The sequence below is a fragment of the Eptatretus burgeri genome, chromosome 3, assembly GCF_056783735.1.
Source record: "Eptatretus burgeri isolate ZD-2024b chromosome 3, Ebu_testis_v1, whole genome shotgun sequence".
Taxonomy (NCBI): domain Eukaryota; kingdom Metazoa; phylum Chordata; class Myxini; order Myxiniformes; family Myxinidae; genus Eptatretus; species Eptatretus burgeri.
This window is the reverse complement of record NC_140963.1, coordinates 137,394,043-137,421,542: the sequence shown is the minus strand read 5'-3', so window position 1 is coordinate 137,421,542 and position 27,500 is coordinate 137,394,043. Positions and strand designations below refer to the sequence as shown.

Genomic DNA, 27,500 nt, shown 5'->3' with positions numbered 1-27,500 from the left:
TGATAGAGCCAAAAGAGGGCAGAGGGTGCAAGACCAAAAAGGAGGCCGTAGGCAGAGCGGCCACCAACTTGTGTGAGATGTGAAAGTAACAGGCCTCGACACTCAGATTAGTAACAGACGATCCCAATGATATTGAGGGCCTTGCTTTCCACAGAATCAAGAAGGGCAAGGTGTATTGCAGGGGTGCTAGCCCAAATGGGAGAGCAGTACTCCACCAAGCTGTGAATGAAGTGCTGGTAGGTTGTCAAAAGCTCAGACAGGCGAAGGAAAGACCTTGCGCGATGAAGGAAACCCAGTCGGAGGCTGGCTTTGGAGGTTATTTTGGAAATATGGTCTGCCCAAAAATGATCATGGCTGATGGTGAAACCACAAAGTGTGAGTGATGATGTCTTCAAGTGGTTTGTTCAGGGAGTAGATGGGAGGTTTTGCCAAATTGTCCTTTTGGAGAGATGGGGTTAGTCATATGGGGGATCGCTAATTGAGACTAGCCCATTGGGCCCACGCTACATTGTCATTGCTCCACAGTGACCTCGTGTGTGTTGTTTTTGAAGCAGAATGGAAAGCCTGCACTGCTGTGAAAATGTTAGAGACATTTTGCACTCTTCTACTCTGATATATATGGAAACTAAAACTTTGTGTTCAATGCAAAAACACCCTCATGGAAAAGAAAATATTTTTCAAACTAGAACGGCACTCGTTGGTCATACCCCCGCCAGGTCAAACAGTTTAGGTTTTGTGAAATACCACCTGCTGGCAACACTTAGCCTGCATCTCTCTGAAAAGTACTATTCACATCCACAGCAAAAATAATCATTACATTAACATTACACAATGTCATTTAAGATTTTGCTACATACATGAAGATCACTGTTTTCTTACATTAGTTGTTGCACACAAAACGATAGTAAACAGTGGGTATGGGCTTCATTTAATTGTTGATGTTAATTTCTTGCATTTTGCAGTCAGGGAAATGTTAATTTAATACGTATTTTCGTGGAAGTGATGTAGGTTTGGCAATCTCATGTTGCCTGTCTTGTAGGCAATACTAATGGCATCGTATAATCTTTTGGTTTGATTTATGTTACAGGATCACACATGCTGATTCCAGGGATACTTTTTTAACCACCAGGTCCTTTTATTCCAGGCACTCAAGATAGCATGGCGCAGCCACATTCACTGAGTGAACTTGAGCAAGGGCAAAGTCTCCATTCTGGGGAATATTGTTTTGTCAAGGGTATAGACATTGCACCTTCTGAGCCCTTCACATGTGCATCGGGCTCGTTGAACTTTCAGTCAGAGGATGCTCACGAACCTGCACAAGTGAATGAGTGTGTGGAGGACAAAACCAAATCACTTAGCAAGGTACAACCCAAATTGGCTTTGTTTTTTTTAATTTTTTTTTTTCAATCAGCTCAATATAAACATAATGAATAATTCGCTTTTGTTTGTTCGTTTTGTGCTGCAGAAAGAAAAGAAACGATTGAAGAAAGAAAGACAATTGCTTGAAATGAAGAAACAGAAAGAGTCTCCAAGGTATGTGTGAATGGAGGTCGTTCTTTTTGCAGTGTCTTATTGGAATGTATGGACTACAGAGCAATTCCGCTGAAACTGGTGCTGGCTGGCCCATCACAAGATAGACAAAATCTTTATGTGGATAAGTTATCTTCCTTTGGAGCACAGACTTGAGAGTCTTGTAAGTGAATGTTGGGATATTTTATTAATCGGTTACAACATTGATTACTCTGAAGAAAAATGGAAATCTCAACTGTCACCACAGTATCACTGAATATCACAATTCCTCGATGTCATTTTCTTTTACTGCTTTTTCTAAGGCTTGTGGAATAGCAGTCATGCACATAAATCACACAACACACATTCATAAGCAAACAAAGACAGCAGACAACACAAGACTTGACATTAGACACATACGGTTGTTGAGGTGAGAGAAAGTTACTTCCTGGAACGCTCTGGGTGATGGCGTTGTCACCAGTCAGTGGGGCACTTTTAGTGAGACATCTGCCACCCATGGTTTTTTAAAACTATCCTCAGAATGTTCAGCATCAAACTCGGAAGCAGCACTTTCCATTTTAAAAATCTTTGGAATGAGTTGGCCAGGATCTGAATCGAATGGCCGACCTCCCAGAATCAGAAGCACAATGTGCGCTAACCGCAATGCCACTGAGTTTGGTGTTGATGTCATCGATCATTGTTATTGGAAACAGAAAATGAACAAAAATAATCAATATTGTTTGAAATTTGCCAGTATGTTCCTGAAACTATATTTATCATAATTCCCCACCCGGTATTTGCTTTTTTGAGGATTCTAGCACAATGCTGAGGGGTTGTCCATAAAACAACCCACATTTCCTGCCATGATTGAAAAAGCAAAATTTATATGATTTGTAATCATAGCTTCTGGAAGATGAGAACAAGATGCTCAGCAAAAGTGGGAAAAAGATGTTCTCAGTCAGGCTTCAGTGAACAGTTTGACATGGGACATGAGCTTAATTATCCAGGACGCAACCATTAAGCCATCAAAGAAAACTGATCTTCTTAAAGCTAAAACCAGACACTGTTATCTGAGACCTGGAAACCAGATCTTTTTCAATTGTTGACCAAGCTTTGTTCTAACTCTATTATGTGTGAAGAATGAAAAAGCATTTTGAACTTTACTGGCCAAAGTTACGTCGAACCTAAAGCTCTGCCTTTTTGATGACCTAAATCTTAAAACGCTCACAGAAGTTTTCTTCAATGTCGTCCTGATTTGGCTGTGATGGGAGAACATGAAAGCTAGAATGGTACATCTGGTACATACAGTGGTATTACTCTGCAAGTAACCAAATTTGTGGGAATTGCTCCTTTTGTCTTCTCTTCACTTGTGGGAAATGCATTGTTACCTCTGCCAACAAAGGTGGATGGAGGTTATGTTTTCACCCCTGTCTGTGTCTTATTTTTATTTTTTTTGTTGACATTGTCAAGGCTCGAATGATAGCTAACACACATAACATACAACAAGGGGAGCAGGAGATAAGAGGGGCAGGAGAGGGAAGGAGAAAACAGTGGGGAACAGAGACTAGGAGATCTGTGGAAGGGAGAGGGATGGGGCAGGATACATAAGGTAAACAAGATAGACACTACAGGGACGTTCAGGAAGGAAAGCAGGAAATTTGAAGGAAGTGTGTTTGGGGTGGTTTAGTGGGGGTAGAAAAGATCATGGTTTTGGATGGGGAAGATAAGAAATGGTGGTGAACTTGCTGTTTTGAGGATCTGGAGGGAAGAGTGGGATTGAAGGGAGTGTGGGAGTTTTTTGCAAAGGTGGGGAAAAGAGGAATGAAAGAGTGAAGGTGAGCAGTGATTCTTGATTTTGGTAGTTTTACCAGAAGGGCGTTGCTGGCTGACCTTGAGCACCATGCGGAAAGATGGGGGGAGCAGGGGGTGTGGGACATATTTCAGACTGAGCAGAGGAGGGGGTGAGGCCGAAGAGGAGACGGTAGAAGACAGAAAGACCACCGACCTGCCTGCGGTGAGAGAGTGAGAGGCCCAAAGACTCAGCCTCATTGCATGGGAGATATCAATGATCCTAAATGCCTTGGTTTCCACAGCGTAAAGGCGAGAAAGGTGAGAGGCGGGAGCACCAGCACAGAGGGGAGAGCAGTACTCCATCAGGTTGCGGACGAAAGCTTTGTTTGTGGTCAGCAGCTCAGGTGTGCTAAGGAAGGACTTTGCACAATGGAGGATACCCAGTTGGTGACTACCTTTGGAGGCCAGCTTGGAAATTTGGCTTTCCTAGGAAAGATCATGGCAGATAGTGAGACCCAGAAGCTTGCATGAAAGGATTTCTGAAAGAGGATTGTTGAGAAAGTAGAGGGGGGGAGGGGTTCCAGACAGTCCTTTCAGAGAGATATAGTGAAAGTGGGAGATTTGTCAGGGTTGAAAGACATGTTACATGTGTTGGACCACCTTGTGATTTTATCCAGATCTGCAGAAAGTGAAGAGGCTGCTGCTTGCCGATCTGAGGGATGACAGTTGGTACGGCAGAGGGTGGAGTCATCAGCAAAGAGATAAAGAGGATATTCCAGAGAGTCTGAGAGATCATTGATGAAAACCAGAAAAAGAACAGGGCCCAGAATGCTGCCTTGAGGAACTCCAGCTTGGACAGGAAGAGGGGATGAGAGAACTCCATTTAGGGCCACACATTGGCTGCGACAGGAGAGGAAGTCTGCGATCCATGAGTGGAGATGGCCTTAGATACCATAGGAAGAGAGTTTGGTGGGCAGGGTGCCAGACCATATCGAAGACACGCGAGATGTCTAGGGAGATGGCTCTGATTTCACGTCTGGCATTGAGGATCTCCATCCATTGTTGGGAGAGCAGAAGCAACATATCTAGGGAAGAGTGACCTGGTATGAATCAAAATTAATGATTGGAAATCAAGCCATTGGAGAAGAGGAAGGATTTAATTCCTGAAGCGATGATGGATTCCATAACTTTGCTGATGATTGTGAGAAGGCTGATTGGTCTGTAGTTGCAGGGATCTGTTTTGCACCTTTTTTCTGCAGAACGGTAATGTTTGCTGATTTCCAAGCAGAAGGCAGGTGACCTTGAGCAAATGAGAGGGTGAATGGAACAGAGGGAGAGTGAGCAAGAGCAGCAGAGCAGATTTAAGGACACGTGGGCTGATGCCGTCTTGACCGTCTTCACTGGATCATGGGGTGTGGTGCTTTCGGTACCTGTGCAGGAGGACGAAAGTCCGAGTCTTCAGGTCCTTGGTGCTTCCAGTCTTGCTCTATGGATGTGAGCCTTGGACTCTGACCAAGGATCTGAGACAGAGACTTAATTCCTTTGGTATCAGGTCTCTTCGGAGAATCCTTGGCTATCACTGGTCGGACTTTGTTTGTCTGTCTGCTCATTTGTTTGTTCACAGAGTACTTTCTTGTTTTTCTCCGCAACGGCTTTTCGGATTGAGACAAAATTTTCTCCATCTGTGCGACTACTAATGTGGAATGTTTTAATTATAGTTATGACATCATAGGTCACGTGATGTGGCAGCCATGTTGGCTAAACTGAATAACTTTGGACTTCTGTATCTCTGAAATTACACCATGGAAAAAATTGAAACTTGGCACATGACAAGTACTCCTCATGGGGAATGATTTTTTTAATGACATCATAGGTTCCCTCATTATGACGTCATAATTGCATTTGGAGAACGCTACATCTGATCTGTATGATCATTTTGAGGGTCATCTACGGATGAAATGGTCCATAGAAAATTTTTTTTGATGACATCATCTGTCACGTAATTCGGCAGCCATATTGTTTTAAAAAAAAAAACACTTTCAAAAACCTTATTCTCTGAAGTGGCTGAACAGATCGTACACATATGACTGCCTATCCATGAGGAAGAAAAGGTTCACACATATGACGTCATATGTCACATGGTTTGGCAGCGAGATTGGATTTAACCGAAAGCCTCTAAAATCTCCAGAACGGCAGGACAATTCGAGGTTGAACTTCACACAATTGTTCCCCAAGTCATGGGGTGTACAAGTTTGTTAAGGAATAATTGATAGGTCACATGGTTTGGCAGCCATATTGGATTGAAGAAAAATATGGAATATTGTTTTCTCTGGAACCGCTTAATCAATGAACGTGAAACTTCACATCTATGATCTAGTAGTGATGGGGAATACGTTTTATGTTTCAACTAGATGAGACGCATGGTCTGGCATCTGGAATTATTTGATTTTTTTTTGATATGGGTTCTTTCTGTTTTTTGATTAAAATGTTTTTTTATCCCCCGCCAACCAATGAAGTTGGCGGGGGATATAGAAATGGGTTCTGTCCGTCCGTCCGTCCGTCACATTTGGTTTCCGGAGCTTAACGACAAATCCCCTCAAGATATATTTACGAAATTTGGTACACATATCAAGCAAGTGGTGAACTGGTGCCTTTTGATATTTTCTAATTGATAGGTCACATGGTTTGGCAGCCATCTTGGATTCAAGAAAAATATTAAATAATGTTTTCTCTGGGATCACATAACCTAACGAAGCGAAAATTTGCAACTATCATCTTCCATCATGTCTGCATACATAGTACAAATTTTGATGTCACAAGTCACATCGTTTGGTGGCCATCTTGGATAGAAAAGCACACCTTATCCGATTAACACGAAACTTCACACACTTATTCCACTGGAGGATTGGAGGCAGAATGTAAATTTATGATGTCATAGGTCACATGGTTCGTCAGCCATCTTGGATTGAAAATTAATAAATTTTAAAAATCTTCTTCTCCAGAACGGCTGGACAGATTGAGGCAAAATTTCACATACACTTTCCCTAAGACATCCTTTCAGAAGTTTGTTAATTTCTAATTGATAGGTCACATGGTTTGGCGGCCATATTGAATTTACCCTAAAACCTTCAAACATCTTCTCCAGAACGGTTGGTCAGATCAAGGGGAAACTTCACATACATATTGCACACGCTTGGGGAATATAAGTTTGTTAATCCTCATTTACTATGGCGGGGAATATCGAAGACTTTGTCTTCAACGGATGCTAGATGCTTCAACGGAGTAGCAGCTAAAATGCGAATCCTATCCAGGTTCCTGCTGATGACTTCATCTTTCCTTCTTGCTGGTTCGGGTTCCTTCTGATGACTCCAATGCAGGACCGTACCAATTTAGTCTTCCATTTGATTTGTATTGAATTTATTTTAATATTATTCTGAATTTAATTGAATAATCATAAAAAACCTCATGGGTCAGGGTCAGGTGGCCGATCAAAGCGGGACATCTTGGTACTCGGTCATCACTGATAGCAGTTATAATGTGGCAGTTCTAATAATGTCTGCTATTAATTACGTAACACACCACACACAAGAAGTCCTGGCGAGGGAAATTGCTCTTTTTCTTGTTATTGTTGGCAATTTAATCTGAAATTCAATGATAAAATAAGTTTCTGTAATGTTGCACGCTGACACATGTCCGACATTTTGCTTTCACAATATTTTCATATTTTCACTGAATTTCAAAACAAAAGTGAAAACTTTCAAGTCAAATTTCATATTGCCTGGGCCCTCCAGAGATTGTTCGATGGAATTTTATTCAGTATTTAGTGCCAGCGAAGATGGATCGAGACGAATAATCACTGAATTTTTCTTTGCACCTGCACTCTGTCGAAGCAGGTGCGGTTGACATGAGCAGAACATTGGTTTGCTCACGCTCTTAGTTGCACTGATTTTGGCACTGTCCCTTGTGCATCAAATTGTAAACGGAGCTTTTTTATTTTTTACTTCTTTACGTAATCACACTTTGGGAATTGTCTGCAGACAAATGCACAACAAGGTCGTATACTATATTGCAGTGAATATTTTATTTGTTATTCGATCTAATCTTGACTCTTCTGTAAGTTGCATTATTTTTTTCCGTTTCAGGTCACAGATTCCATGAATTCCTTCCTTTTTGTGTGATCGTGGAAAATCATTGACTTTATTTGTTGTATTTCTAGTTTGCGTCACTTTCTGTTACTTTTGTTGAATTATTGTCTTGTTTTCACAGGGATGCAGATTCGTGCAGCAGTTACAGTACACCTTTGCCAGTTGTGGCAAGTGGAATTGAAGGTGAGAAGGGATGGTTCATGATAAAACAGCTTGTGGATGGTTTTGCAAATATATTACCGGCAAATACCACCCATCGCTTAGCTAATGGGAATACTAAAGGGGAAAGGGGGGGGAGAAAAAGAGGGGAAGAGAGGGAGATATGGGTGGGGGAGAGAGAGGCTGAGGGTGAGGAAGGGGGAGGGGAGAGAGGAAGGTGGGGGGAGGAGGGAAGGGGAGAGTGAGGAGGTGGAGGGGAAAAAGAGAGAATGAGAGAATGAGAGAGTGAGAGAGTGCGAGTGTTGGGAGGGGGAGCGAGGAAGAACGGCTAGTGAGGAGGAAAGGTTCTGCATAAAATAACGTCGGAAATACATTTTCTACTGGTCATACTATAAATAGCGCCCGGGAACAAACACAGGCCTTACATAAACATCGTCCGGACATGTCCGGAGAAAAACACTAGCCGGACACAAACTCCGTCCGGAGACAAACACTGCCCAGACATAAACACTGCCTGGATTTGTCCGGAGAAAAGCACCATCCGGACATAATCCGTGTGTGTGTGTGTGTGTGTGTGTGTGTGTGTGTGTGTGTGTGTGTGTGTGTGTGTGTGTGTGTGTGTGTGTGTGTGTGTGTGTGTGTGTGTGTGTGTGTGTGTGTGTATACACACTGTTGTGGACCGGGTATCGGCGACGAGCATGACTGCAAGGTGGAGCAGTAGAGTCGGCTCCACAGAACACCCGGAATTCACCCGGGACCCGTACCCTCGGATAACTCCGAGGGTACTGGTCTCTTACAGGACCGTGAATCGTCAATAAATTAACCACGTCGGCACAGGGTTATTTGCCAAACTACAAAATACCTTGAGTCCCACGTTGCGAACTACCGAGTATCACACCCTCGACGGGGCTCGAACGGGACGAGTCGTCACCGGGCTCGACCCATGCATAACCCGAGCGGATGTTTACTGAGGTCCCGTCGGTCCAAATGCACACAACTACGGAAACAACGGCCTTTTTTAATTCCCCAACACGCACCGTGTTAAACCAATGAAGAAAACACAGAAACGAGCTGATACATTCAACAAATGGATATTTATTTACAATAGGTGGGGAAGGAACACATAAAGGGCAGAGTTATCTGACTTTCAGAAATGCAGTATGTACAAGGCAAAAAGCACTTAACAGTTCCTACTTAAAGACGGGCCCACAGACAGACGCACACCCAAAAGAAACGAAATGGACCTTCTCGCCTCGTGTGGTTTGGCCGAGACGAGCGAACCAGGATGAGACCAGTCCAGCGCTCTTGTCAAAATCAGACCAGACCAGCCCAACGTCGGCGACGAGACGAGAGCAGAAGCGCCGCCAGCGAGATGCGTCCAGCCCAGCGCCAGCGCCAGCGAGATGCGTTCCGCGCTCGAGCGGACCAAATTCAATTATCCTTGTTCTTCTCGTGCTCGTCCCGACAACCACGCTCTCCGCCTGTCCGATCACGCCGCAACCTTATTCCCACTTGTCTGGGGTGGGGAACGCCTCCTCGCTACCCGCTCTCCCTCACTGGACGGTTTTGGCGCACAAATGCGCTCGTGGCCTCTGTCATTCACCAAAACGGGCGCCAAGTTCGTTGATTGGTCCGGGGGGGGGGGCGTGGTGACATCACGCGGACCACCCCTCACACAGTGGAGGAGTCCCATTGGCGGAAGGACGGCAACCTCGCTCGCATCACCCCGATTGGGTGAGAGCCGCTGCGAGGTTCTTCCTTGGACTCCGCCCACCGCGGGCGCTTTGGCGTTGCGTTTAAGCGAGGTGAAGGCGTGTTGTTGTTATAAGGGGTGCAAAAATGTAAAAGAAAACCCCAACTGTCAAAATAACTCTGCAGCACACGAACATTTAATTCCCATTTGACTAGGGACGGGACCCTAACTGGAAACACTCACTTACCGATATAACTGTTCTCTCAGGACCGCTGTCTGTCTGTGTGCACAAGGCTTCCAGATTCGTAACAATATGTATATATATATATATGGATATGTATATGTATGTATGGATATGTATGTATGTATATATATATATATATATATATATATATATATATATATATATATATATATATGTATGTATGTATATATATATATATATTGTTGCGGATTCACGCCCGCCGGCGTGCGGACGGCCACGTAACTCGAATCGCGGCACGTCGCCCACCGGACGGACAATCCAGTCGTGACCCTCTCGGACTAACGCCGGGAACTAGTCACGGGTGGACCTTTCGGTCTCACCACAATCGTGCCAATCGGCCCCCGCGTGGGATAGGGTTGCTCGCCAAATTCGACCTACCTAAGTACCCACACGGAGGGTAGACCGGGCGATCGCACCTCGCCGCAGGTCGACTTCGGACACGGGCCACTTTAAGCGACCCGTTCCGTACTATCGGGATAACTGAGCGGTGTTATTCGTCGGCCTCGACGGTTCGATTAATTATCGGGCGTTTTAGCCCACGACCAACCCTTTACGTGAAGTAAGATGGAGATTCAATGAAAGAAAAGACGAAGCGAAGCGGGAAAACAGTTCAACATAACTCACATTTATTTCGCGATGAACGGGAAGCACACATATACAATTACACCAAAAGCACATGTAAAAGGAGAAGAAACACAATATTACACAAAAAGCAAATATAAAAGAGAAACACAATGCAGAACTATCCGACTACCGAGCACACGGCAACACTTATACAATTTTACTTCACAGACGGCGCCGACAGCACAGATACCCAAAGCAAAAGAAAAAGAACCACCCTCCAGGATGAGGCGGGCCTGGGGCCGAGACCGCGTCAGGCCTACCCGTCTGATGATGAGACGCAGAGCGGCGGTGGCGCCCCAACTCCGCGGGCCTCGCGGACAGTGTCTGGTAGGGGGTGGGAAAGGGGCCCCCTTGTCGCACTATCTCAGCGCGGGGGGAAACAGGAGGGGGTTGTTGATGCTCGGGGGGGGGGGAGGAGGATGTCACCCTGTCTCGGGTCCCGCGACGAGCGTCTCCACCTCGACCTCGGTCGCGCCGCCGGCCTCTCCCTCCGCCGCTCCCCGACTCCGACGCGAGCACCCCCTCGATCGCCTTCGCCACCGCCACCTCTCCACAGCTCCGTCCTCTTCTTCCCAGCTCCACCAACAACTCCCAACCGCGAACTCGAACTGTTGACTTCTCCCCTCCGAACTGAACTGTTTGGCGAGCGCGGCCGTTTATATCCCCCGTGGCCTCGCTCCCCCACCTTTGACCCTTTAGCTCCGACCCTTCACCTCTAACTGGCTCCCCATTGGACCGAGGAAAAGTGGGCGTGAATGCTTTTTGATCCATGAATTTGCATATAGCGACCTCACTCCAACGCCCTGGAGGCGGGGCCAAATTGCCCCACGCTCTCCGATAGGACGGAACAGAAGTGGGCGTGAGTCGTTTTTGATCCGTTTTTCTCGGAAAGTCTGTGATGTTTCTGAACACGCTGCTCGGTGCGCGCCCTGCACGAGTCCAGTATCGGTGCCCACAAGTGGCACAAGAATGGTGGTGATGCGATGGTGGCGAGTTGTGACGGTAAAGGTCGTGGCTGTTGTTGTGAAGTGGCGTTGTGGTTGGTGGTTGTGGTTGTTGTGTGATGGCTGTTGAGACGTGGTTGGTGGTGGTAGTAATGGCGGCTGGTCCAAAATAAAGATAGTAAAAGAAAAACGGCTATCTAAAAGGGTCGCAGCCCGCATTAATGACATTTATTCCCTCTAAACAACGGGTTTGGGCCTAACTACACATATACTTACAGAGATATCTCACCTAAGGGACCTGAATGGTGGTTTGCGAATTTCGTCAACCACAACAATATGTATGTATGTATGTATGTATATATATATATATATATATATATATATATATATATATATATATATATATATATGTATGTATGTATATATATCTTCTTCTTCTTTCGGCTGCTCCCGTTAGGGGTCGCCACAGCGGATCATCCGTATGATCCGCATAGTGATTTGGCACATGTTTTACGCCGGATGCCCTTCCTGACGCAACCCTGGTCGCCTCTTACGACACAGGGATATGGTACACCTATTTTTAACCGGGGTATACACCGGCCCAGTATACTGATACTCATTTCGCCGACCTCTGAAGGATGACAGGCTGAGTCAACCCCCTGGTGTAGTAATTCAGTGGCCCAACGGGGCTTGAACTCAGGACCTTTTGGATCCCAAGCCGCTGCCCTAACCACTGCGCCAATACACCAGGCTCCATATGTATGTATATATATATATATATATATGTATGTATATATATATATATGTATGTGTATATATATATATATATATGTATGTGTATATATATATATATATATATATATATATATATATATATATATATATATGTATATATATATATATATATATATATATATATATATATATATATATATATATAATATACAGTAGACTAGGCGTAAGTCGTCACCATCGGGACCGAGAAAAAAGTGACGACTTAGAAATGTGACGACTTGCGCGTATGCGAACATTCATGATGACTGTGGGGTGAAGGATGAAGTTGCGCGTGGTCTGGACACATATGTGTGAGAGCCGGCTATTGTACCAAAAGGAAAACACAATCCTCGGGGCATATGTGGGGGTGAGTTGGTGAGTTGGAAAGTGATCAAGCAAAGATGGAATTCATGAATCAGTTTATCAAAAGTAAAGATAATGAACAACTCTGTAAGACAACTCGTATACCATCGGTGATGGTATGGTGACAAATTACCTGACACACAGTCATCGTGGTGATGATTACCACTCAATGCCGATGTGTAAGTGAGTGCGGTAATGTACAAAACAAGCCAATATAAAACCATGATCGGACTTCAACACTAAGCTCGATCGATCCTTTACTTCTTCGCGAAGTAATCTGTTATGTTTGACTGCCTCAAACTCTTGGGCATCTGGTGCATGAGAAAGGATTCAAACCGGTCATTGTATTCCATGATGTTGGCTGGGCAATCCTCCACCGAAAGACAGTATCGGCCGAATATTCGGCCGAAACCGAATATTTGGCTGAGCCGACATTTGCCAAAACCAGATGATGAGCGCGTCATCGACATCTTCAAAGGACACACATTTCACGCATTTCACACTTCCCACCGGCCTCACGATCTTCTCCACTTGTCCAAATATCTTGCCCTTATTCTTCAAGATATCGTTCAATGTCTGCCGTTTGATGTCCAACTTCTCAGCTATGTATGTTTTCTTCATCAGTGGATTTGCCTCGCAAAACTGGATAATGTCGTATTTTTCTTGGTAGGTTTTAGTTGTAAGCTTACGCTTAGTCGCCATTGTCCTGCCTGCAGTGCAATCAACGTGTGTACGCAGTTATAAATAGCCTATCACTGGCAGTGTACACCAATGAGCGAGCATCGCGATTCCATGAAATCAGGCTTCTCATGAGGCAGCAGTTCCGTGTGACGAGTTAGGAGTGGTAATTTACTTGAGTTTCCATTACGTGGGAATGGACAACATCTGACGACTTAGACGAAGTGACGACTTAGAGATGACGACTTACAGAGGGATGACCCTTTATTCAAAGGGATTTAACATGAGATAAATTCGGGACTTTTTGACGCTGCCGACTTTGGCGAAGTGACGAGTTACACGCTGCTGACTTACACCTCATCGACTGTGTGTGTATATATATATATATATATATATATATATATATATATATATATATATATATATATATATATATATATATATATATATATATATATATATATGTTGGTGCTTGGACGATTTCGGGAATTGGCAGACTGGAGTCAGTGCGATTACCAACAACAGTATGTCCTGTATACAACTCAAAAACCTTGAGTCGCTTTCACCCCTGTTTTGGGGGTATTTCAATAAACAAATTATAATATACAACGTTGCATTTATATAGATGTTTCAAGGAGATGTGCATAAACAGCTGCGTGTGGTGGGTGGAAAAAAAAAATTGGTTTGGTAATTTAAAAACACGTTAATACAGCAAACGGCTTGGAAATCGGGTGTTATCAAATGTATTTTGCTTTGAAACTCACAAAGAGAAACCACATATCCTTTGTAAAGCACAAACGGTTCACATATAATAACCAATTATTTTAGAAACAGTCATGAGGACAAAGGAAAACGTCGTACGCTGCTGAGGTTAAAAGTTAAAAGCTCCACCAAAAGTAACGGGATGAAACTTTGCCACCACGGCGCCCGTAACCCAGCATGCAGGCATGCACACAGATTCACAGAGTCCATTTACAGATCTAAATCTACCCATATGTACCACATGCGTGTGTGCTCTATACGTACCTCTACCTCCTATAGCAACTGCCAACTGTACATCCTGTTTGGGACACGAACTGAACCGCTATCGACTGTTGGTTGCTCGGCAAGTGGCTTAAGCACTCAAGCAAGCATTCCAATGAAATCGTTGATAAGGAACGCCTGGTTTGGCAAGCATTAGCAAGCTGATTGGTAATGGCACATACCTGCAAAAAACAAAACATCGCTGATTTCTTAACATGTTCAGATTTCACTCCAGATTTTGAGTTATTTAGTTTTTGGATTGTTAAAACTCAAATTATATTTAGATTGTATACTTAGTCTGTGAGAGTAGATCATGGAAAATTGCATCATATTGTTGTGGTTGAGGAAATTCGCAAACCACCATTCAGGTCCCGTAGGTGAGATATCTCTGTAAGTATATGTGTAGTTAGCCGAAACCCGTTGTTTAGAGGGAATAAATGTGATTCATTCAGGCTGCGACCCTTCAAGATAGCCGTTTTTCTGTTCTATCTTTCTTTTGAACCAACCACGTCTCAACCGCCATCACACAACAACGACCAACCGCAACGCCGCTTCACAACAACAACAACGCCAACAGCCACGACCTTTACCGTCACAACTCGCTCTCGCAATCATCGCATCACCGCTATTCCAAGCGTCACCGTGGCCAGGGACCACCACAATAAACCCTCCACCACCTTCACCTCTCCTCCTTCTGCGGCCTTTCCCGCACCGCTTGTGGGCACCGATCCTGGACTCGTACAGGGCGCGCGCCGAGCAGCGGGTGCAAAAAGCGACCTTTCTGAGAAGTCGGATCAAGAATGATTCACGCCCACTTCCGATCCGTCCAATCATTAAGCGCGGGGCGATTTGGCCCCGCCTCCAGGCGCGTCGGAGTTGAATCGATATATGCAGATTCGCGGATCAGGAATGATTCACGCCCACTTTTCCTCCGTCCAATGGGCGAGCGTGGCTCCGCCCCCGAGCCGATCCTGATCCAAAAATCTGCATATGGTTTCTCCTGTCGCACTATAAAGCGCCGAGCGTGGGGCGAATTGAGTCAGTTGAGAGTTTCTATTTCGGGCTCGGGCGAGTTGGAGAGGTGTGGCAGCGGCAGCGGCAGCGGCAGCGGTAGCGGCAGCGGCAGCGAGAGAGTTTCTGTTTCGGGCTCGAGTTGGAGAGGTGTGGCAGCGGCAGTCAAGACGGGTCTGGAGGGGAGTCGGTCTGTCGGGGTTCGGAGTCTGTCGGGGAGTTGCAGAGAGGAGAAGCCGGGAACGCGGTCGAGGGCGCAGTGGAGTCGCTCATCACGGGACCCAAGCAAGCCAGCTATCCTCTTTCCCCAGAGCATCAACACCCACCCCTGTTTCCCCCCCACGCTGAGATAGTGCGAAAAGGGGGGCCCCGTTCCCACCCCATTCCAGGTAGTGCCAGCGAGGAGCGCGGAGTCGGGGCACCGCCGCCATTTTGCGGCTCATCACCAGACGGGTAGGCTCGACGCGGTCTCGGCCCCAGGCCCGTCTGCCCCCTTGTAGTTGAGGGTGGCCCCTTTTTCTTTTGCTTTGGAGTATATGTGTTGTCGGCGCCGTCTGTAAAGTAAAACTGTGTAAGTGTTGCCGTGTGCTCGCGTAGTCGGTAGTAGATCTGCATTGTGTTTCTTTTGTTGCATTTGCTCTTGGTGCATAATTGTTGTTTCTTTTACATTTGCTTTTGGTGCATAAAATTGTTGTAATTGTATATGTGTGCTTTCCGTTTGCCGCGGAATAAATGTGAATTATGTTGAACTGTTTTTCCCGTTTCGCTTCGTCTTTTCTTTAATTGAATCTCCATCTTACTTCACGTAAAGGGTTGGTCGTGGGCTAATTACGCCCAATAATTAATCGGAACCGTCGAGGTTGACGATAACACTGCTCGGTTATCCCGATAGTACGGAACGGGTCGCTTAAAGTGGCCCGTGTCCGAAGTCGACCTGCGGCGAGGTGCGATCGCCCGGTCTACCCTCCGTGTGGGTACTTAGGTAGGTCGAATTTGGCGAACAACCCTATCCCACGCGGGGGGCCGATTGGCACGATCGTGGTGAGGCCGAAAGGCCCACCCGTGACTAGTTCCCGGCGTTAATCCGAGAGGGTCACGACGGAATTGTCCGTCCGGTGGGCGACGTGCCGCGATTCGAGTTACGTGGCCGCTCGCACGCCGGCGGGTGCGAATCCGCAACAATATATTAAATGCATGAAATCACTCCAAGATACTAATTTGAAAACAACAACACTTACAAAAGCGATGTAAGCAGCGATTCGTCGGTATGTAAATGAGGCATTCGATGATACAAGTAAGGAAAGTGGAGAAAAACAATAACATTTTGAGTGCTTTATCGTTAATAAACCGTTGCGGCTTGTTCCAACTCAAGGTGTTGTTGAGCAGGCCGAACAAAATGGCAAATTAATACCCCAGCGAGTAACCCAGGATGCTTCTTAAGATCCCATCGAGAGTGAGGTGTCCGAGGGTGCACATGATAAAATATATAATTAAATAAGGCTCTTAATTATCTTCAAAAAATGGTGTTTCATTTAACCCAAATATCCAATTTTCACTCATGCACTCCCTTGGTGTTCCCTTTGTATGTATGCAAAGTTTCAGGCTGTGGGGTTTCATGGTTTTGGAGTTATGGAGGAGTCTACGTACCTACATTTGTACCATGTCCGTGTGTGCAGTCTACGTACTTCTTTGTTTTCAGCAACTGCTGACTATTAAAATATTGTAGCACTTATTAATATATTTATATTAATATTTTGTCATGAAAGCACATTGCACAAAAAGGGTATAAAGCAAAAAAATAAAAAAACCCTCTTCACTTGCAGAAACTGCCGACTATTAATGTATTACAGCAACTATTCAAGTGTTTATATTAATATTTTGTAATGAAAGCAGATTGCACAAAACGGTGAAAACGAAAACTATATACGTAACTGCTGAAAAAAAAGGACCCATGTGGACTGCATCGCCATGGCTTGCAAAAGCAGGTTATAGAGCACAGCATTACCCTTAATGAAGTTCCACTTTCTGCACATTCCTTAATCACTTTTTTCACTCAATATAATCGTCCGAACAGTAGAAAAAATAAATTCTAATGCTTTGCTTAAATAAATGCACTTAGTTATAAAAATCGCGAATTTGTTAAAATGCTCAGATTTCATTGCAGATTTCGACACTGATTTAGTCCACGATATCTGATTCTCAAATCCGATATAATATTTTGATTATATACTGTACTTTAATTAGTCCTTGAGAGTAGATCGTGTTTCGAAGGCAAGGCATGTTTGAATCGGCTAAATCAATATGGCGTCTAAGACCCCTGTGGGGCGAAGTTGTTGCTGACCAATGATAAGCCTTTCATGGTGGTAAGCCATTAATTTTCTTCAAAAAGGGTGCTTAAAGTTACCCTACCCAAATGCCCAATTTTCATTCATGCATTTGCTTGGATTTCTTTTGGTATGCATGCAAAGTTCTCCATTCTCTGAATTCGCCTTCATTGCATCCATCAAGAATTGTGTTAAATCGCATCTCTGACCTAAAACTTTTAAAAACCACAGTTTGCCATGGATGTTCGCTTTCCATCAACCATTCTTTTTTTCCAACTTCAGTGCCAACTCACCCCTCACTCTCACTCTCAAAGCAACCATTCCACTCTTCTCCCTCCAAGCCTCCCTCTCACCTCTCTCAAAAATTCCCCCCTCACCTTTCTCCCACCTTTCATCCACCTCTCTCTTCCTTCTCTAAGTTGCCCCCCCTCTCTTCCTCCATCCTGCCTCCCTCCACTGCCCTCTCACCTCCATCTCTTCACTCTACCTCCTCAAATCCTCAACTGCCTTCTTCCTTTTCTCTTGTTCCCCCTCTCCCCCAGCACCACAGAGCCTTTTCTCCTCCTCATTTGGCCCCCTCCCCTCGCTATTCTGCAATACCCACACTCTTTCAGCAACCCTCCTTACCTCCCCCCCTCGTCCCTTGTCCTACCCTCCCCTCCCCCTCCACCTCCTGCACCCAAAGCCTCCTCCCCTACCTCTTCATTAAAAGTGTGGACCTCAAATATCCGGGGCCTTCGCTCAAACCTTTCAAATCTTTCCATACAGGTTGCCACTGACAAACCAGACATTATCTGCCTAACAGAAACTTTCCTCTCCCAAGACGTGTCTGACTCCCAAGTATCTCTCCCTGGTTACTCCCTCTTACAGTATGACAGACCTGAGCCTCGTCCTGATGGAGGTGTTGCTCTCTTCATCAGACTCTATTCCTCACTCTCCATGCACTGCTCTCACTCCCCCACACCCCCAGGAATACCTCTGGCTTCGGCTTCCCCTCCACTCCCACCTCATGTTTATATGTGTACTGTACCGTCCACCGAACAGTGATGACTCCATCTACACCTCACTATCCGAAAACATGGACCATCTTCTATCCTCTCATCCAAACTCTCTCTTCCTCTTATGTAGTGACTTCAATTGTCATCACGCCAGTTGGCTAGGTGTGGGTACATCTCTCACCTGCCATGGCACCTCAGCAAAAGCTTTCTGCGACTCATTGGGACCGACTCAATCGGTCAACTTCCCGACCCAGATCTCAACCAATGGTACTCCATCTCTTCTGGATCTGATTTTGACAAATTTCCCTGACAATATCTGCTGCTCTTCCTTCGCTCCAATTGGTTCTTCTGACCACGTCCTTGTTAAAGTGGACATCTCTCTGGCTGTTATCAGAGAACCACCTCACCGCCGTCGAGTCTGGCATTTCACTCAAGCCGACTGGCAGGGTCTCCGAGCAGCCATCAAACTTACAGACTGGTCTCCTATCACTACTTTCTCAAACATCAACTCATCCTGGGAATTCTTTCAAAGAAACTTGCTTTCCCTCATGCACAGATTTATCCCCTCTCGTGTTCAGTTGTCTTACCCTTCCTCCCGCCCTTGGTTTACTGAAGCTTGTGGCGAGGCAGTTGTCCTGAAACAACTTGCCTTTGCCTCATGGAAAGCAAACCCAACTGAGGGCAATCTCAGTTCTTTCCACAAAGCTCGGAACAAGTGTGTATCTACCCTCAGGAGAGCCAGAAAACAACATCTTTCTCATCTCAAGTCTGAACTCTCAAACCTCTCTCCCTCCTCAAAATCCTGGTGGCGTTTAATCAAATCTGTTTCTGGTGTATGTTCCCCCTCCATCCCCTCCCTTACCTCAAATGGCCGCACTGCTGATTCCACACGTGATAAAGCTGAATGTCTAAACTCGGTGTTTGCAGCTAAATCTTGTGTCCTAAACCCATCACTATCTCTACCCATGCAAAGATATACTAATTGTACTGATCAACCAATAACAATGGAATTGTTTTGCTGAGATGTACCATGACTTAAAGTCTATGATTGTGGAGAAGACTGTGAATGATAATGTACAATCTTTATGGTCTGCATGGAGTCGATGTGTTTTCTAATTGTTTAGGTGCTGGTGATGGAAAAGAAGACTCTTTGGTTTTAAAAAAGGAAGGAGAAAGCTTAGAGTCTCAGTTCAGTGTTTTGGGAGATGCGGAGACTCAACCTGTTGAACCCCCCACAGTTTCCCAGAGGTCAATGGACTTCACATCCAAAGTTCCGGAAGAGGTGCTGGAGGACAAAGTTGATGAAATGACGGAACTCAGCAAGGTACATTGGGTCACTTACAACCCTCTGTTTTTATTTTTACCGGTTGTTATCCTTTAGCATCCTTTTTAAATTACATTCTTCCATTTTGTTTGCACGCAAAAGAAAAAACAGAAACAGGAGACCTGGAAAAAAAACAACAAGGAAAGAATACGCAAAAGAAAACAAAAGGCTGAGAATGGAGGGTATGTTTGTCAACATATCTTTTTAGACTGGAATGCTTTACATAACTGATCCTTGTTTTTTTCGTGGCAACCTAAAATGTTTTTTTTTTAATCTCATTGAATAACTCGAGTAATACAATATCACAAAATTCAACTAGAATGACATTTATTAGAGCTCAAACCTCTGCCAGGCTGAACAGTTTAGGTTTTGTATCCCAGTGATAGGCTGGATCTGCATCCGGACATAACCAAAATCTAATCAGCTTGTTTTTGTCACCCACCCAACTCATCCACCAAGTTTTGTCATAAGCCGTCCATAACCTTTTGAGATATCGTGCTACATATCGTTTTTGTCCCCATCTCTCAATAGTGAAGAATCACTTAAAATCCTAGTATCTGCTTCCGGATACTCACGAAAATCGAATCGACACCCAACCTATTCACCAAGTTTTTCTTCTGAATCCCCCCATAACATTTTGAGATATCCTGCTCACAGACAAATGGGGGTGAACACATAACAACTTCCATCTGCCTTTGGTGGCGGAGGTAAAAATATACACGTGGTGGGGTGTGAGTAGCATTCATATTTGTTCACCGTTTCATATCATGTCATAAACGTTATAAATGAACTGTGCTATTGGTATTGCAGTTTATTTAGACATGAAGAGAGAATTATTAATCTTTTTTTTATTATAGGGTTGGCCATGAATATCACATGTATAACAGAAGTAAGTTGTGTTGTTTGTTTGATTCTAATCAAAGCTTGATGTTTCCAACACTCATTGCCAGGCATTCATCTGATTGTCTCATGACTTCACCTGCACTCAACAAGTGTGGGACAGACACAGGGAAGGGAGGAGATAAATTCAAGAAAGGACAAAATAACAATACCTCTGGAGGATTTCCCACTGAAGGTGATAGATGTGCATATGGCATACATGTGCACTGAGCAAATTCAAAAAAATAACTTTTAGTGACAAGATAAAGAGGAGCTTTTATTGGGTGAATGAGGAGAGAGGTGTCACCACCTTACAATCATGTAATTTTACGTGAAGTCTGTTTAAGTGCCCTGAAACTTTGTTTTTTTGGTTTGGCTGCAGGAAAACCAAATGATGCAGTGTTTAAACAGTGCGAAGGGCAAAGCTCACTTGGAGAAACGAAGACTGAGGTTTCTTCGAATTGTCAAACCAAGGCTGGAGGACCTTCTGAGAATATCCCTGAGAGTGTAAGGAAGAAGCTGTAATGAATAGCAATGTACAATAAGTCACTTTTACTATTTGACTGCTATCCTGCTTGTGCTGTTAAATATTCTTTTTCTCTTCCTACACATTTGATGTTGCAGAAACAAAGACAAACAAAACCTAACAAATCGAAACCTGCAGACCCTGCAAGGTGTGTTTGCTATTTTCTCTTCCAAAAAGTATCACTGTGTGCTGGAAGCGGATCGTTCCCAATTTATTTTGTGAGATCGTTTCAACATGCAATGTACTTTGTGCACTTTTCTCATAGCATTGCAGCTGGGCTGAACAAGGGCAAGGCAGAGGAGAAGAGTGATGACCACAAAACTTTATCTTCATCAGACAAGTCTACCAAAGGTGGAACTTGTTCCCATGGGGCATTATACAGATTAAAACGTTTGTTTAAGATACTAACAAAATGCAAGCTGTGCAATGTGATTAAAACTTTGATAAAGAGGGTTTTATATCACAACTTTTGACTTTTTCTTTAGTGTACAAAGTCAAGACTCGTGGCAGAGCTAAAACACAGAATGGACCAGGACGCAACAGAATAATACAAACAGCAGAAAAATAATGGGTGGTAGGGGAGAGGGGGTTGTATACACCAACAGCAGGGATGAGGGATGAAAAAGAGGGAGATTTTGAGAAATATGGGATGTGGGGAGGAATGACGGTATGGGTGGACAATATGGATACAGAAACAAACTCTTTGGAAAGGAAGAGGTGGGCTTGGGGGTGTGCTGGGGATAGGGGTGAACCAGGGCAGACTTTTCTCTTTCGTGATTGTACAGATCATGCTGACTGAGATGATACAACTACTCATCTTGCATGTATTTTATATCAGCCAATTGCTCCTTACGGTTGTGGTTGACATTGTCGTTGTTGTGAATGTGACTGCGAAGAGTTATAAAGTGAGTCTGGAAGTGGATGAGAGGTGCACAGTGCTTTTTGAAGTGCAAGCCAGCAGCATGTTGTTACCACCAAAGGCAGATGAGGTTATGTTTTCATCGCTGTCTGTCTGTTTGTCTGTGAGCAGGATATCTCAAAAAGTTGTGGATTGATTTGGATGAAACTTGTGGACGTGTTGGGTGTGTGACAAGGTCAAATTGATTCAATTTTTGTGAAGATCAGTGGGATACAAAATGTAAACTGTTCAGTCTGGTGGAGATATGTGCTCCACTGAGTGCCTTTCTAGTTACCTCTGCCACGAAAGGTAGACAGAGGTTATTTTTGTCACCCCTGTCTGTTTGTCTGTCCGAGTATAATATCTCTAAATGTGGGGGACAGATTCGGATGAAACTTGGTAGATACGTTGGGTTTGTGATATGGATGAATTGATTCAATTTTGGTGAAGATCAGAATCTGGATCTGGGCGGAGGTATGTGCTCCACCGAGTACCCTTTGAGTTTGACTTATTATTGAGGAAAATTAATGACAAATGGATGATCGTGATGCATTCTCATTCTCATTCATCAGGCTTGATCACAGTCATTGACCCCAAAGTTTTGAATCCAGAAGTCCCTTGATTTCTGTCTAGTTTGCTTTGCATTTTTTGCCTTAAAATTAGTCATTTTAAGAGTTGAATGATGAAGAATTTTTTTTTACCAACTGATGTCATTGTGATTGTTCAGTACCAATGTTTAAATCTTTGAACAATTGTCATTTCTGTTTTACTCATCTCAGAATTGGTTGATTGCCTAGTTGAATTGTAAAGGTTTTTGATATTTTTCTGTTCATGACAATAGCAACAAAGGCTCGTTCTGGGTGGTTTCATATATATATATATACATATATATATATATATATATATATATATATATATATATATATATATATATATATATATATATATATATATATATATATATATATATATAGTAAATTGATAATCGTTGACATTTGAAAGATGGTGCTACATGTTGGTGAAGAGGTAGCACCCTCACCTTTGAGATGTCGAGCCTGGGTTTGATTTCTGACCTGAACATAAACTTAGATTGATGCTTCACAGGTGCGGTGTGCCATTCATAAAGTATGTTATCCATCATATTGACTTTAAGACTGGTCAACTCCAGTGGGCAATGCATCAACAGCATCACAATTCCCAGCAATAATAAAATGTCACATCCACTTCATTAACCTGTTCCAGTCAACTTGAGTAATTAGTGAAGTATGAGTTTCATGCAAAAGAGAAATTGCTAGTTTTCTATTTGAAGGAGAGGGAGAGAGAGGTTGGAGGGAATAGACTGAGAAGAGAAGAAAGGGAGAGTTGGGAGGAGGAAATGGGAGAGAGGGTGCAAAGAGAAAGTGGTGAGATAGAGAGACAGAGACAGAGACAGAGAGCACATTGGAGATTATTGTTGTTGTTGTTGTTGTTGTTGTCGATCACTATTTTGAATGTCTGCACATGTTAAATTCCTTCATTTAAATTTGCCTTTTTCATTCTCTGCTGACATGTTTGTTGTACAAACGGAGAGGTTGAACCATTAATTCAAATAAAACAACTACGACACTCAGTGGAGCACATACTTCCTCGAGGATGAATAGTTTACGCTTTGTATCCCACTGATAGGCTCGATCTGCATCCCGAGCTGAACCAAAATATAATCATTTCGTCAAATGCTAACACATACAAGCATGGAAACGGATGTAAAACGATGATGATGATGATCATCATCATCATCCTTGTCACACACCCAATCTATCCATAAAGTTTTATCTGAATTCGTCCTTAAGTTTTTGAAATATGCTACAGAAAGACAGGGGTGAAAACATAACCTCCGTCCACCTTCGGTGGTGCAGGTAATCAAAGCCAGAAACCTTAGTGAAAGATCATTTCAGTTAAGTTTTCGAGATTTAGCAAATCTGTGCTGCATGTTAACTTGTGTTTTACCTGCTTTTTAAGGCCCGAGTTCATTTTTTGCTTCATTTTCAGGATGACTTTATAAAAGTGAATTACAATGATGGATTTGAGTATATGGAGGTTTTCATAGCGGCCCGGTAAACCGGATGCTCGGGTATATATGGAGGTTTGAATAGCTACCCGGTAAACCAGATGCTCGGGAATATGGAGGTTTGAATAGCTACCCGGTAAACCAGATGCTCGGGTATATGGAGGTTTGAATCGTGGCTGGTAAACCGGATACTCGGGTATATGAAGGTTTGAATAGCTACCCAGTAAGCCGGATGCTCGGGTATATGGAGGTTTGAATAACGGCCTGGTAAACCGGATGCTCGGGTATATGGAGGTTTGAATAACGGCCCGGCAAACCGGATGCTCGGGTATATGGAGGTTTGAATAACGGCCCGGTAAACCGGATGCTCGGGTATATGGAGGTTTGAATAACGGCCCGGCAAACCGGATGCTCGGGTATATGGAGGTTTGAATAACGGCCCGGTAAACCGGATGCTCGCGTATATGGAGGTTTGAATAACGGCCCGGCAAACTGGATGCTCGGGTGTATGGAGGTTTGAATAACGGCCTGGCAAACTGGATGCTCGGGTGTATGGAGGTTTGAATAACGGCCCGGTAAACCGGATGCTCGGGTATATGGAGGTTTGAATAACGGCCCGGTAAACTGGATACTTGGGTGTATGGAGGTTTTGAATTGCGGCCGGTAAACTGGATGCTCGGGTATATGGAGGTTTGAATAGCAGCCGGTAAACCAGATGCTCGGGTATATGGAGGTTTGAATAGCAGCCGGTAAACCAGATGCTCGGGTATATGGAGGTTTGAATAGCAGCCGGTAAACCAGATGCTCGGGTATATGGAGGTTTGAATAGCAGCGGGTAAACTGGATGCTCGGGTATATGGAGGTTTGAATAGCGGCCGGTAAACTGGATGCTCGGGTATATGGAGGTTTGAATAGCAGCGGGTAAACCGGATGCTCAGGTATATGGAGGTTTGAATAGCGGCCGGTAAACTGGATGCTCGGGTATATGGAGGTTTGAATAGCAGCGGGTAAACCGGATGCTCGGGTATATGGAGGTTTGAATAGCGGCGGGTAAACCGGATGTTCAGGTATATGGAGGTTTGAATAGCAGCGGGTAAACTGGATGCTCGGGTGTATGGAGGTTTGAATAGCAGCGGGTAAACTGGATGCTCGGGTGTATGGAGGTTTGAATAGCAGCGGGTAACTGGATGCTCGGGTCAATGGAGGTTTGAATAGCGGCCGGTAAACCGGATGCTCAGGTATATGGAGGTTTGAATAGCGGCCGGTAAACCGGATGCTCGGGTCAATGGAGGTTTGAATAGCGGCCGGTAAACCGGATGCTCAGGTATATGGAGGTTTGAATAGCAGCGGGTAAACCGGATGCTCGGGTCAATGGAGGTTTGAATAGCGGCCGGTAAACCGGATGCTCAGGTATATGGAGGTTTGAATAGCAGCGGGTAAACCAGACGCCCGGGTTCAAAGCATGGGTGAAACTCCTTCCGTATTTTTGTAACATCCCATAATATCGAGGTTTCCACGATTATCAGGAGTTGAGGTGCTATTCTGATATATTGATTCGTTTATTAACCCATTTCATCGGGATGGGGTGCAATGCTAACACAACAACGCATCATGTCCACGATTATGTGAATTACTCCCATGGTAATTTTTTTTTTATTATGAGATATTTTTTGGAAGTTCACCAGGTCCAAATGCTTGCAAGCGCGTTACCGTGATTAGATGTCCGCCTGACCGCGTGTGTACATCGGTGTTGCGTATTTGTCTTTCCTCGCCGGTAGATTCATCTGTATTGGTTATCACGTTGGAATGGCATTTATATTCGTTTAGATCATGATATGAGTGTTTGTTAACGTTTTATTTTGTTTTATTAATGGTGTAGTATTCATTTGTGATTGGAGTGATGATGTTTGGAATGAAAATATACTCAGATTAAGTTTAAAGAAGACGGAGGAAATTGTAAAAGAGGACGGGAAAAGTTAATGGCAGGGAAGGCTGTGACGTTCATTCAACCCTCGTCGGCGATTTATAATCGTTGTCGAAGATCGCTTGAATGAAGACTGAGGCAGGACTTACTACTGTATTTATCCTTCCGTATAATTCTTCTTCAGTCTTCTCACAAAAGGTCGAGGAGAACTTGCATGCCATTGCCATCTGTCGCGGCATCATTTTCATGTTATAGAATGTAAATATTCTTGAGCTCAGATTGATCGGGGGTTTTCCGGAACCGGGTGAAACCAGAAGAGAGACGAGCGGGTTGCTTGGTCGCGGTTGGAATCGAGGGTTGACTCGGATTTTGAACGCCTCGGACATCTTTTCCCCACGCTAAAGATCCACCTGCTTGGCGTTTTGGGCACGACCGACTGCCATTTGCTACTGTCTATCAGACACATTGAACTCCACAGAGATCTTCTGTGCTTACTGTTGTGCTGAAAAGGGCAACCGTTATCGTGGAGTTTTGCTGGTAATGATTCTTTCCTTGATATTGGCACATTCGTGAGGTTCGTGTGCAAGTAAAGAGCTCTTCCCTGCTTATGTGGTACCTTGCACGTCTTGTCTTGCCTTACGTGGGTTGGTGAAGTTTGTCTGAAGAGTCTGGAGTTGATTTATCTTTGGATCCTTCACCAACATTCCTGCTTTCGGCCCTGCCGGGTTCCAGAGGGCTATTCATGAGTACTTCCGCAACTTTCCATTCCCTTGTAGCATTTGAACTCTTCAGACATATTCCCATCACTTGGACGTTACCGACTCCAACCGCTGGCCAATGCTGACGCAATGCCCCCTGTTACTTATTTTTCTAATCTCAGAAGGATGACAGGCTGAGTCAACCTGCCTGCTATTAATTCAACGGTCGGAGAGGGGGCTCGAACCCAAGACCCTGAGATCTTCAGCCAGCCATCCTAACCGTTAAACCAACACAAGGCTCCAGCAATGAATGTTTAGGTGAAATTGAAGAAAAATTCTTCCCCAAATATCACTTTCATTTGCATAGTTTTTTTTTGTTACAATATGGACAGGATCACCCCCAAAATGTATATTTTGACATCAATTTTTCAAAATTTTCTGAGGGAGCATACCCCGAGTCCCACCTCGAAAATCTCGTTTTTCCTGTTTTTCAAAAGTTCTGCAGTTTCACCCATTGGTTCAAAGGGTTAATTCGGCTTTTGTGCAGCTTGTTCACTCTTTCTCCGCCTCCCCTTGATCTCACTCACTCTCATCTCGACTCTGCTGTTGGTGTTTCCCCATTCCATTGTGTTCCATTGCATTATGTTGTAGCTTTTCCATGAGCCTCAACCATGTATACAAAATTGGGTGAAGGGAGACCACATAATTTTGGGAAAAGCTCAGTGATTGAAGTGACTGGATCATAGTTGAAGGGTAAAGCATCAAAGGTCAAACAGCAAAGGAGTTTCACCATGATTCTTCTTCTTCTCGGCCTCTACCCTGTGTAAGGGGTGAGGTCCGATGGCGCCGAGCTTCTGCCCCCCTTGACCACGATACTCCTCTGCTCTCTCTGTTCCCAGCCAA

General features: G+C 44.3%; 1 protein-coding gene across 2 annotated transcripts in view; it reads left to right on the top strand.

The window, feature by feature from the left end:
• The window catches only part of RNF213 (ring finger protein 213), a 645,256-nt gene that overhangs the window by 31,629 nt on the left and 586,127 nt on the right, over nucleotides 1–27,500 (top strand). For both annotated transcript variants that reach the window (XM_085875807.1, XM_085875806.1), the window contains 9 exons: nucleotides 1,130–1,362; nucleotides 1,466–1,533; nucleotides 7,567–7,628; nucleotides 19,426–19,625; nucleotides 19,728–19,807; nucleotides 20,576–20,700; nucleotides 20,887–21,011; nucleotides 21,129–21,178; nucleotides 21,296–21,381. In XM_085875807.1, the coding sequence (XP_085731933.1) occupies nucleotides 1,130–1,362; nucleotides 1,466–1,533; nucleotides 7,567–7,628; nucleotides 19,426–19,625; nucleotides 19,728–19,807; nucleotides 20,576–20,700; nucleotides 20,887–21,011; nucleotides 21,129–21,178; nucleotides 21,296–21,381 (1,029 nt within the window). Of the gene's footprint in view, nucleotides 1–1,129; nucleotides 1,363–1,465; nucleotides 1,534–7,566; nucleotides 7,629–19,425; nucleotides 19,626–19,727; nucleotides 19,808–20,575; nucleotides 20,701–20,886; nucleotides 21,012–21,128; nucleotides 21,179–21,295; nucleotides 21,382–27,500 lie in introns of those variants that run through there.